A 13,426-nucleotide genomic window follows, 5' to 3' on the forward strand; every position below is an offset into this window, starting at 1 on the left:
TCATTGAACACAAAATCCCTCAATTCCGACTCGTTTATTTTCAAACGATTAAAAAATTAAATTAAAACGATTTAAATTTCCCATTAATTGAACATTAATCGATTTATTTAATTAACTCTACTGTTAAATTTTCGAGTTCAAACTTCTTTTGTTGTTTGATTATTTAAATTATCTCCCCCCTCCACAAAAATCCGAAAGGCCGCCAAAACTTCAGCAATTTACCGTAAATCTGATTTTCGAGCGGTAAAATTCCAAAAATCTATTACTAAAACAATGAATTGAGGTCAAAGTTATAACAAGGATCCAAAACAATAAGCCCATTAATCCACGTGATTCCATTTCTCTAATATACAAATCGTTGCACAGTTGAATCTCGATGTTGACGTCCAATTTTTTTTCCATCCAATGACCAATGAGACCACCTGCCAAGTTTCCGACGATCATCATTACGAAAATTACTTGGAATTAAGTATATTACAAGTCATTTACTTAAAAAAATGTATATTACAAGCGGATTAAACTGGCTCAAAAGTGGATTACTCGAAAAGACTGGATTTGCAACAGAATACTAACGGATTAGATCGAATTAATGTAGATTAATGGATTACCCCGGATTACTAGTTCGGATAATCGAGTTGCCCAGCACATTAGCAGAGTTGTTTCCCCTTGTTTAATTATTATATTTCAAACTGTATATTATATTCTAGGGACAACGAATACTGATGGATTCAAATTGGGAAATATTAGCTCTTTGAATGGCATTCCGTTTTTTACAACAAGAATTAGGGAAGTTACTTCGAGCAGTGGATTCGTGTTTGGTTTGCGCCAATTCCATTTCGTCGATGCTGGGAGAAATTATGGTGTCTTTACCTGCAGCTTTCACTCACAAAAAGGAACATTTGGTAAGTTTTTAATCAAAAACTTTCATTTCAGATAATACATTCTCTATTTTAATTCAAAGAATAATAACAAAAATTCCCCGTCCTAAAACATAAATTATAATTATTTACGTAAATACCTATTCAAAATTTAATTTTCAACAACAAAAAAAACATTCTTAAAGTCAGAAAACAAATTACACCCAACGCTCGGAGTACTTTGTCGAGTATATTGCGCAACATTATGCATTCCAATTGGAAACGGTTCAGGTAGCCCTGACTGTGTACGTTTGGACCCCCTTGACTTGTGGCCAAGGCTATTTTCATTTAACGCCCGACACTGAACTGACAACGAAAGTTTAATGTATCCACAAAAAAGGTGAATTTTTAAACAAAAAATAAAAACTTTTATCACAAAAAGACAAATTTTCAACAAAATACATAAACTTTCGACTAAAAAAGATCAATTTTGATCCAAAAACAAGAAATTTAAATTATACAGTCTGTATCACAAGAGCGTATACACCATAATAGACGATCCTGTAGATAAAAGGCGGCTCAGTCTGGGGGGTTTCAGTAGTGGGGATAATCCCTTGTTTCGTGATTTATCAGATCTTTCAGTGGCGTTTATACAGGAGGATAACGACCCCAAACATGGCAGCCGCCTGTGTACACGGTGTAAATAGGAAAATGACATCACGACTTTGGATTGGCCTTCACAGTCTCCAGATGCCAATCCAATTGAAAATGTATCTTTTTAACAAAACAGTTCAATTCAAAGAAAATACTTAATGTTTACCCAGGAAAATCAATTTTCTACCGGAAATGTCAAGCTTTTAAGGAATTCCATGAATTTTTTAATCAAACAGTTAAATTTCGAACAGAAAAAGATACATTTTTAACTTACAATAGACGAGTGAAATTTTCAGTAAAAAAATTAAAAATTCAAAGAAACGATTTTTTAACTAAATAGTTTCAATCCTCAACCAAAATAAGTTACATTTTAATCAGAAAGTTATATTTTTTCCAAATGATATAAAATTTCTACGATCACGCGTGATTTTGTATGTAAAAATAAAATAATTTTCGACCAAAATAATCAATTTTAAATTACGTAGATCAATTTTCAACCAAAAAAGCTAAATTTTTAGCAACGTAAATGAATTTTAAATCAAATAGTTTAATCTTTAGCAAAAGCACATGGATTTTCAACCAAAAATGAAATTAGTTAATTCGTAATTAAAAAAAAATTAACTTTCAACTAAGTAGTATGTAACTTTTTAAACAAAAATGTAAACTTCCGAACAATGAAATGAATTTTTAAACAATAAAATTAAATGTCTTTCAAAAAGATAAATTTTTAATGAAATAGTTAAATATTCATTTAAAAAATTAATTGAAATTTTTTTAAACGATTCATTAACAAAATGGTTGATATTTCAACCAAGAGGAATTACGTTTCAACCAAACAGTGGAATTCTTCGAAAAAAAATCAATTTTCAACACTGACGGATGAACTTTTAAATAGAAAAGATGCTTTTTAAACCGCAATGGCAAATCTTCAAAAAAGGAGGTAAATTTTCTGACTAAAAAGCTACACTTTTATCAAAAAAAATTTAATTTCAAAACAAATAGTTAAAACCTTAAAAAGAGAAAATGAATTTGCAATGAAAAATGGAGTTTGTTAAATTTTAAGTGAAAAAAATTATTTTTTAAAAAGAGCACGATTTTTCAACAAGTACCTAAATTTTTAATAGAATAGTTAGTTTTGAACAAAATAGTTTAATTTTCAACTGAAGTAATCATTTTTAAACAAAAAGGTACATTCGCAACCGAAAAGATTAGTTTTCTACCAAAAAGACCAAATTTTAACAGAATACATGAATCTTCAACAAAATATTTTAAAATTCATCTCATAAAGATAAATTTTAAACTTAAAACGTATAGTCAAATTTTGAGATTAAAAAATTAATATTGAAATTAAAAAAAAAATTTTAACAGAATAATTGATAGTTCAACCACAGCCAATTACTTTTTAACCAAACAGTTGCATATTTTCGAGAAATGAAATTTCTGCGACAACGGATGAATATTTCAACCAAAAAGGTGAATTTTTAACCAAGTGAGTCAACTTTTTACCAATCATGATCATGTCAAATGAAATAATCAGCTTCTAATGATGATGATGGTCCCGAATTCTCCGTCGAAAGGCCTATGAATTTTGAAACTGAAGATCTCGTATCAAAATGTTATGAGCGTGACGAGATGAGTCGCTTAATGGCTAGAATGAAGGATTGTGTGTCTGTGCGAGTGAGTCATAAAAAAAATTCTTGTTAAGAAAAGATTGATTTTGTGACATTTAAATTAATTATATGCAGTATTTTAGTCAGAATATGGAGAGATTAAAATAGGCTTCACGAAATTCATACAACTCAGACCGAAACATTGCGCTTTGGCAGGGAGTAGCGGTACCCACACATTCGTTTTTGTTTGCCATAAAAACGTTGAAGTTAATGCTAAAATAAATAAAGATGCAAAATTGAAGGAATGATCCCGAGGTAATTTCAAATGGTTATCGCGATTGTTTAAAGTTAACTATGTGCCCTAATGCGACAAGCTCCTGCCAATTAGGAGATTGAAAAAATTGCCCCGTTATTACTAAAATTTAAGCTTTTGATAAGGATTTTGAAGAAACCAAATTTGATTCTTGGCTGAAGTCTGACATATGCACTTTAAAGACGCTGATAATAAATGTTGATGAATTTGTGAATGAGCTTTGTGAAGCGTTGCTGAAGCTAAGAACCCGTCATTTCCTTGCGTTTTTTGGAAAATCTGAAGATAACTCTAAAAAGTGATAAATTTGATATCTCATTTAATTTCAGTGGGAACTTTAAGTTTGTTTTCCAAAACTCCGCGCAAGGATTTTACTGGAATAATGATCAGGCCACAATATTCACAGTAATTAATTACTATGTAAAAAATAGAAAACTCAAGCAAGCGTGCCAATCACATCAGACAATTTGAGTCATTGCACTGTTGTCGTTTGTGAGTACCAGAAGAAAATTGTTAATTATTTTAAGGCGAAGTTTGCACTCTAAAAGGTGGACTACCTCTCAGACGGAGGAGGTCAGCATTTTAAGAACAAGAGCATCCTACCACTCATGTTAAGGCAGCATGTGATGGAATAGAGGCGAATGTTAAATGAAATTCTGCAAAGTTTAGCATGCAATGTTCGGGTGAAAATCGCATCCTTGATACGAGATTAGGAAACAAAGGGAAAAGGACTATCACTAAAAAAAAGAGCAAGGCGGAAAGAAATGTAGATAGTGTTACATCTCAAAATGTCACAATTTAAATGTGACGCCTAAAATTAGGCGCAACCTACCTGATTCCACGCAAAACACCGTAACGCCACATTATAAACGAGCGCATTACCAATTTTCTCTGCGTTTGAAACTAACTATGGTAACTGTACTACGGTCGGTAATATAGAAACCACAAGATAAATGCAATGTTACCATGAAGGGATAAGAACTCGGAGAATACCGATGTTAGGTACAAATGTATTTATGAATAAAATAATTTTAAACAATACCAAGAGCAACCGCCTACAAGTTATGATGACATACAATTCGTATTCCTGAAAAGACCCAGAATGGAGATCCGCGACAACTGATCGTCACGGTCAATGGACTATATTAGTCATCACGTACAATAGCGTGGCTCGCGCGTATCAAATGACATATGGATCAATTAAAAGCCGATGTAAGCGAATATCGGAAGTCTCAGGTAACAAAATATAAATATTCGTTACTCAAGAAAATTTCAACTTAATACGAGCCATTCTCAGCGAGAATATGAATATCACTGCGTATTAAAATCCAGTAAAAAACGCGCCATGTCAAAATATGAAGAATACGTGCCATGTCGAAATCTAGCAAATACGTGCCATTTCAAAATCTAGCGAATACGTGCTCACAATTGTAAACCACATCCCAAAACATGAGGACGCAAGCGTATATAAACCCAGGAGACAGATCTTTAGTTCCAAGCAGTTGTACCGGCAAACCTTACTCAATTTTGATATACGAATCGTGTGCTTTAAGTCTTTTGAGAACCTGGTAACGAATCTTCAAGTATGAGTCTTTCAGCAGTCATACTGACTGTTACCACAAACGAATCGCTTTCTTCCAGTCTTTTGGGAACTTATTAACGAATCACCGTGTTGTGAACTAAAGCCCCGTCAGTTGAGACTTTCGGTTGTCGTTAATTGAGTCGTTTCCGAATAAAGTCCGTTGTCTTAACGTTCGTGAAAAGAATCAAGTGTGGATTGGACAAACATCTAGTAAGTTTTCATCGCTGCCATACACTATACACGGAGATCGAATCGAAAAATCAACTCTTTTTCGCTCTTTCTTGCAAAAAAGATCTCATGTAAATTAATATTTTATAACTGTAATATTTTCGACAAAATTTATAATGAACCTTTGATGAATCAACCTGTCTCTCATTCATTTAATAATGCCGAAATGGACACAGTTCGCATAGAATTAATAAGTGACAACGTACCCACAAACAAATATAATTTGTCAGGCCTTACCACCTTGACATAATCAGTAACTTAGTCTCTCTCTTTCCAAATTTCCATACTTTCCTCGCCTATTTGCTCGGGAAATGGCGACTGATTTGGTGGCAGTGATGGGATTGTCACTTTCTTTTAAAATAAGTGTTTTTCTAACGAATTAACTGCAGTGTAGTATTGAGTTAGCTAGCGTGATCGAAAATCGACAATCACTATCAAGATCGTAAAAGGGAACAAAAGGGGTATAAACCAATCAATTCGGAAAATTTAAATCCTTTTTTCATTGTACTCCCTTCATTTGGTCTTAATAAATTCCCCAAATGTCAATTACTGCAATGCTCCAGGCTACTCCAACTATGGTATAAAGACAAGCTATAATGCCCACATCTTTTAATTGCCTTTAACATTTAGATTCCTAAGATTCTAGGAAAACAAATGAATTCCATTGTAAGAGTCTCTCTTTCACGAATTGATCACTCGTGAATGAAATTCAGTTTCCCACTTTTTTTACAGTACTCTAAACGCACCAGTCAGTCAGTAATCAAACCTGACATAAACAGGACCCTGGTCTTTCATTCCACTTTTTTTTTAAATTCATCAGTGAACGTAATGCAGGAATTAAATAGCGAGAGTCTCAACCCTGTAAAATGCAGAGAGCGCTCAAATATACTAGCATGTATTATTACTTTTCTTAAAAAAGATACCCTGAAGGCACCACGACGTCCTGCGGGCCTCAAGCGCCAGTCTCATACGCGTACCGTAGTACTCAACGCTTATTTTTAGAAATAAAAAATTTGAATGCCAGTTTCTAATCTGCAGAGATATTTATTTTTTGAAAAATGCGTGGATCCAATAAAAAGGGCGTGGAGAACCCTATCGAAACTGTACTAGACAAAATTTGTATAATTACTATTAGAAGAGTTTTAAATCGCCGATATAGACGATATCCACCAAAATCCCAAAACTTTCACCCCTTCCCCTTTGGGAAATACTTATTCGAACGACAAAATTGTTTCTCCATAAACTAGTATCTAGTAGCGCAAAACTTTCCCTTAGTTTAACTTTGATAGGACAACTTTGAATTTTTGACTGAGTATTGAGTACAGTTTAGAAATAAACTCGTATATACGATAACGGACGATTTTTGAACAAAAGTGATCAGTTTTCTACCAGAGAGAGCTAAATTTTAAGAAAAATATATGAATTTAAAATGAAGTAGTTGAATCCGTAATAAATAAGATAGATTTTCAACAAGAAAGTTGAATTTGTTGAGTTTCAATTAAATAAATTAGCTTTAAATAAAAGCAACGATTTTTTATATAATTACTAAAATTTTCAACAAAATGTTTAATTTTCCAACTTAAAAAATGAATTTTGGACCAACAGGACACATTTCCTGCTCAAAATGCGCAATTTTTAACGAAATATTTGAATTTCAAATCAAAGAGTTGAAGCTTTATCAACGAAAAATATAGATTTTCAGCAAAAAATGTAGTATTTTTATTTTCAGTAAACGAAACTAATATCAAATGAAAAAAACGAATTTTTGAGAAGATAATTAAATTTTCAATTAAACAAATAAATTTTTGACAAACAATTCTTTACGAAAATTACCTGTTACGACGTAAAACTATATATATTTACAACTTTTTCTGTTTGAATTGAGAAATGTGGTTGTCTCTCCTAGGCTTAAGCACCTTATTAATAAATACCACCTTGATCAAAAGTTTTAAGACTTTATTTTTAAAATGAAAAATACAAGTTTATTCATCATAATCGATATTGTCCCCTTCAAAGTACTCCCCATCGACTACAACGCACTTATGCCAGCTCTTGATCCAATCCTCCAAACATATTTTACAATCGGTTTGCGGTATAGACATCAGAGCGATCTTCGATTTTTCCATGACCTCATCTCGGTTGATGTAACGCGTTCCGCAGAGCGCTATCTTGAGTCGACCGAATAGGAAAAAGTCGCTGGGATCCAAATCAGGTGAATTCCGTGGTTGTTGGATGGTATTGGTTTCGTTTTTAGCCGAATGCCCGCGTGAAAAAAGTTTGCATGGCTCAAGCATGGCAAGACACTTGAAAATATCCGGCAAAAGCATGGATCACGGCTGAATGGCAACATAGCGCAAGCCTTGCTCCTGTCCGTTTCCCATGCTTAGGACACGCTAAACAAATGAATATTCTTAAGAACATGTAAGTGTAAGAAAAAATTAGCCTGCGTTAACAATGAAAATCTCAGCTTTGCTAATAGCCGACACGTTTCTAAATGGTAGGTCCGCTATCCGGGTGCACCGCATCGGTTCGCGCACCAGGTATTGTAGCACATTTTCTTTATAGAGCTTTTTAAGAATTTAAATTGTGCCAATTGCCAAAATAACTACCATTAGTAAGTCGACAATCCATGTGAATCTAGTCACGCATTAGGTTGCTTAGCACGTATTCTACGAGAATTTTTGCAAAATTTAGATTGTTTGAACGGCCACAATTACTAAAAATTGTAAGCCGACGATCTGAGGTAGTATAATACGTATTCTACGATAACTTTTTAAAAATTCAAATTTTGTGAATAACGAAAACAATTCGGAATGGTCAGTCGACGACTCGGATGCACCAGGTCGCGCCCCAGCTGACTTAGTACGTATTCTACGAGAACTTTTTAAAAATTTAGATTGTTTCAGCAGCCAAAATTACTAAAAATTGTGTGTCGACGATCCGAGTGCTCCAGGTCGAACACAGGGTAGTTTAAAAAGTTTTCTACAAAAACTTTTTATAAATTTAAATTTTGTCAATGATGAAAACAATTCCAAATGGTGATTTGACGACCCGAGTGCACCAAGTCGCGCCTTAGGTAGATTAGTACGTATATCACGAGAAATTTTTCAAAATTTAGATTGTTATAACACAATTTTGAGTCATTTTGGCTGTTGAAACAATCTAAATTTTGAAAAAATTCTTGTGGAATACGTGCTAAGCTATCTGGGGCGCGAATTGGTTTACCTGAGTGGCCGCCTCACCATTTCGAATAGTTTCCATTATTCACAAAATCAAAATTTTTTCAAGTTCTCGTAGAATACGTGTTAAACTACCTGGTGTGCGGCACAGTGCATCCAGGTAGTGAACTTACCATTTAGAGACGTGCCGACTATTGGCAAACCTAAGATTTTCATTTTTAATGCAAGCTCATTTTGTCTGACACTTATATGTTCTTAAATATATTCATTTGTGGTTAGCGCGTCCTAAGCGAGGGAAACGGACATGAGCAAGGCTTGCTCCATTCTGCCATTCAGCCGTGACCCATGCTTTAGCCAGATATTTATAAGTGTCTTACCATGCTTGAGCCATGCAAACTTTTTTACGCGGGTGCTCACGGATACGGCGTCACTTTAACAAATGTCAAGCAATCAAGCTGAAATTCTGACAGAACATCAATGACAATTCTACTAACACAACAAAAAAAGAAGAATAGAAATCGGTTGAACGAGAGCGCCACACGGTGACGAGTCCTAAAACTTTTTGATTAAGTTGGTATATGTAGTTAAAGTGTAAGTTTTCATAATTTAACATGAAATTCAATCATTGTTTTCAGGGAACGGTGAGGTCACCTTTACATGGCCAAAACAAGGTTTCACTGGATTTCCGCGTCGTATGACAATTGACACGGACGGTAAACTCTGGGTGCCTCTTTATGAAGGTGGCGGAGTAAGGATTTTTCAATCTTTTTTATTATATTTAAAAAAATGAAACTCTAAACAAAATTTTTTATTTAATTTTCCTCAGGTTATTCAAGTTGATCCACGCATTAACAAAATATTACGATTTATTCCCATACCTGCACGCAAAGTCAGCGCATGCACTTTTGGAGGTCCTGATTTTGATATTTTATATGTATCAACAATGTGGTATGGTCACGTAAATGAACATGGACAACGTCAAAAGTATGATGCAGGTGGTTCAGTTTTCGCTGTCAAGGGCCTTGGCGTGCAAGGGCGGCCGCCAGGAAAATACAAGTTGAGAGTAGAGAATGTCATTTTTAAAAGATATATACCTTTCAGTATAATGTCCGACATTGAACCGTCCCATGGGGGGAAGTGATTGGACAGTGCGCACACACCGGGCACATTCGCGATCTCCCACTAATCCCCTCTATGCGGTGGTTCTCCGCAACTAGGCTTATGCCGGATTACCTGTGTGTTCAGTCCAACCATAAAAAATAATTGTAAATACCGGATAGAAAACTTTTAAGACACTTAAAATCGCGAATAATTTATAGCTTGAGTTATTCATGTTTTAGGGAATTTTGCTTTTACTTTTCAATTCATGAAAGCTTTTACATCTACTCAAGATTAAGCATTGTTCCGTTAGCTTCGAGAAAAGTCTTAGTCTGGAGTTATAAACTTAAGCATTTTAGGATCAGACCATCGAAATTAAAGGATGACCTTACCCAACATATTTTATTTCTGGAAATATCGGGCAGCTGCAGTTTTCAGTTTCCCTTTGCAAAGGGTGTCGCCTATCGATCCCACCGAAGGGCTATTTACTCTCAAATCTCTCGTTTTTACCAATATAAAACTGGGCAAATAACACGGAATAAAGGAACGTAACGAAAGACGCTACGTTTGCAGTTAAATCGTAATCTACACTGTTAAAAATTTATTTTGGAATTTTGCAAAACTTCTAGTGGAAACTTTCTGCAATTACATATCTCATAAAATTACGAAGCGGTTCTTAATTTTCAGTGGAGCTAACGGCATCATCTTTCAGTTACATGTTGTGTAAAAATCTTAATTTTTTCGGAATATTCATTGAGGTTTGTGACAGAAACTATCAATGTTCAGTAACAAACACTTGGAAAAATCCGTTACCTTTGCGTTCAACAGTGTAAATTGACATCTCGTTATAAAGAACAAGAAAATTTATCAATGAATCCTTAAAATGGAACGAAAACAAAACAGTTAATCGTAAGAGGCATTAAGAAGCATTATGGCTATTCAAATTCCTTTATTGTCAAAATAAACGTTGAAGCAACGATAGCCACAATCAACCGCTTTTAAGGAGACATATAACATCGCAAGACTTACTACTGAATTAAACCTTAGAATAACATTTCACCGGATTTACGAGTGAATAGCCCCTCGCATCCCACCAAAAAACTACCGAATCCTGATTAGTCAATCCTGCCACTTTGTACTTCGAATTGCACCTCTATTTAACTTCAATCCTAAGATCTCATCAAATTTGTTCAAACCATCGGCACCTTCAATTGTTTTACTAACTCGCATTTATACTTATATATTTAACATATTTTTTTCTTTTAATCTTGTAAATAGTTTTTGTCGTTTTTTTGAAATATACAGGGTGGACACGCTGGGGCTTACATACATGGCGAATCGAATGCTACCCGAAGTGCACAATAGTAGGGGAGAAGCCATTATACAGGGGTATTTTCATATTTCGCGCATTTAAAGATGCATGTGGATCGGCCATTCGGTCAAGTCCGTGCATCTTTGGATCAACTTTATCATAGTTTCCATGGTTGCGTTCGAAACTTCAAATGGAGACAAGTGTCAAAACAATATAGGTTGTGTTACATAGTAATTGCAAATTATAAAAGTGTTTGATTAATAATGAAATGAGACATGTGAACTGAGAAGTAAACATCAATTTTTTTCTGTGCCAATAACATTATGGAATGTCTGCTGAGTGACAAATACTATAAAATAGTAATAATATTCTGCGCTTCCAGTGGGCGAAGAATGAATTGTGTTTACCGCTTATTTACGACATAAAAACAGGTATGTTATGAATAGATAGGATATGTTTTAAATAAAGTGAATGAAATTTTACATGCCTAAACTTTAAATTGACATTTCCTACATTTACTTACAGCGATTAGAGCAAACAGGTGAATTTGAACATAACCTCGAAATAATGACAGATCGGCCCGGCATGTTTATTATACTTTCGATTGATTATTCTTTACCAAAGAAATGTTTGGTGGTTTTGTATGTTTATCACTAACAGTGTCGGCAGCGATAATCTAAATAATAACGAATTATTATCAATTGAACAATCATTACTTATTAATCATTTTAATAAGTTAAACATTATTTCTGAATTTAAAATTGATTACTATTGTTTTTACACAGATCGATCCTAGAAGAAATAGACATCAGGAAATGCAGATAGAATTGGTGCATTTTAATCAACATTGTTGAAAAATCGTTATCTCTGAAACTTATCCCAAGACTGGGGATTGATCAACCTAAAATTAATTATCTGAGTCATTTGAATGGTACAGGCGTATAAAAAAGATATCTCGAAGCAATTTAACTTGCCCGAATTTAAATTGATAAACTTTTTATGTATTATTTTTATTTTAGAAAATATTTTCTCTGGACCAACTTTCTCTTTGAATTATTGTATTTTCGACCGAATGGCCGATCCGAATGCAACTTTAAAGGCACGAAATATGAAAATACCCCTGTATAATGGCTTCTCCCCTGCTATTGTGCAATTCGTGTAGCATTCTATTCGCCATGTATGTAAGCCCGAGCGTGTCCACCCTGTATGTGAATTAATTATTTAAAGTACTGAATTAATTACATTTTTGAACCCTTAACAATTTTCAGCATAAGCTGGTCTCATTACAGGCATACAAAAATATAAGTTAAACGTTTCCAAACTTCAGCAATAAAACACTGAGGTAACTCCGAATTGCATATGATTACTCTGGATTACATGAACTGTAGTAAAATGCGAATTTTCAACCCAAAGGATGTCTTTTTGACAAAATTGTTTTATTTTCAAAAAATATGTGAACTTTCAACAAAAAAGATGAATATCTAACAAAACCTATAAATTATCAACCAACAAAGTTGATTTTTTACCGAATAAGACGAATTTTTAACAAAATACATCCCTTTGCAACGAACTAAGTCAACACTGGATTTAGTTTTGGTTTTGAGGCTGGCGTTGACTGTAAGTCAAAATTCTCGGAACTATTTTGCCTTTCTTGTTTTCCTTTCTGCTTTGGCAGGCATGAGTGAACACCACACGTTCCCCCCGAAGAGTAGTTCAATTTTCGACCAAAGAGATGCATTTTTACGGGTTGCATATAATTTTTTTTTAATATTGATATAATTATATAATAATAGATCAATTGAAAATTCAATTATTTTGTTGAAAATTGAATCTTTTTCTTGAAAATTCAATCATTTTATTCACATGTCATCTTTTGGTCGAAACTTTTGTTGGTTCATTAAATATTCATTTTTTCAATTAGAAATTTCTCTTTTTGGATTATAAAGTCAAATGCCTTTTAAAAATTTCGTCTTTTTGATTTCAAAATTCAATTACCCACTGTGCGCCAGGCCACTATTCTTTTAGGACTGCACCACTGTAAATATTACTTCAAATTGAAGCACGTATATTAATTTGATATTCGGAAAATTAAAATAAGAAGAAAGTGTAATAAGTACGAATAGTGCGTTTTTCATAGCAGCAGTAAATTTAAAAATACCTTTATAAGCACGGTGGCTTTTCGTATTTTGAGGATTGTAGCTACAAATTTGATTGGCCCAGATGTCGACAAAGAAGATTTTTTGGCCAATTGGATCCCAATGAGGTGCTTTCATCAATTCTGACTTTTCCACTAATCTCTCGATTTTCACACAGGAGCCATTTTCATATGATGCAACAGTAAAAGTCCTTTCAAAAAATGCAAACAACATTTTTATTGATCTATATTTTTACGATTCCAATTTACGTTAGAATAATCTTGTTAGATGATAAAATTAATTGCAAATTCATCAGGAATCATCCATAAACTACATCACTAGTTTTTGGCAGTGTTTGCCCCACCCCCCTTTGATCGCAACCGCTGATTTAGTATTGTCTACGTAACCATGTGGTGAATTAAAAACTTTGGTTCTACATCAACAATAAAAATAGAAATGTG

At 33.8% G+C, this 13,426-nt stretch overlaps 1 protein-coding gene across 1 annotated transcript; it reads left to right on the top strand.

The window, feature by feature from the left end:
* Positions 1-405: 405 nt before the first annotated feature.
* Positions 406-9,675, top strand: LOC117176334 (regucalcin-like). The gene is made up of 4 exons (XM_033366574.1): positions 406-469; positions 708-902; positions 9,056-9,168; positions 9,247-9,675. The coding sequence occupies exons 1-4, from the start codon at positions 406-408 to the stop codon at positions 9,559-9,561; spliced, it is 687 nt and encodes a 228-aa protein (XP_033222465.1). The 3' UTR covers positions 9,562-9,675.
* The last annotated feature ends 3,751 nt before the right edge of the window (positions 9,676-13,426 follow it).

The sequence above is a fragment of the Belonocnema kinseyi genome, chromosome 7 (genome assembly GCF_010883055.1).
Source record: "Belonocnema kinseyi isolate 2016_QV_RU_SX_M_011 chromosome 7, B_treatae_v1, whole genome shotgun sequence".
NCBI classification, from domain to species: domain Eukaryota; kingdom Metazoa; phylum Arthropoda; class Insecta; order Hymenoptera; family Cynipidae; genus Belonocnema; species Belonocnema kinseyi.

Bases quoted from the DNA above. Each gene is read 5' to 3' on its own strand.
- LOC117176334 (XM_033366574.1), top strand. From the start codon at position 406: ATGACCAATGAGACCACCTGCCAAGTTTCCGACGATCATCATTACGAA. The intron at 470-707 runs GTATATTACAAG...ATTATATTCTAG, and splicing joins CGAAAATTACTTGGAATTAA to GGACAACGAATACTGATGGA. The intron at 9,169-9,246 runs GTAAGGATTTTT...AATTTTCCTCAG, and splicing joins CTCTTTATGAAGGTGGCGGA to GTTATTCAAGTTGATCCACG.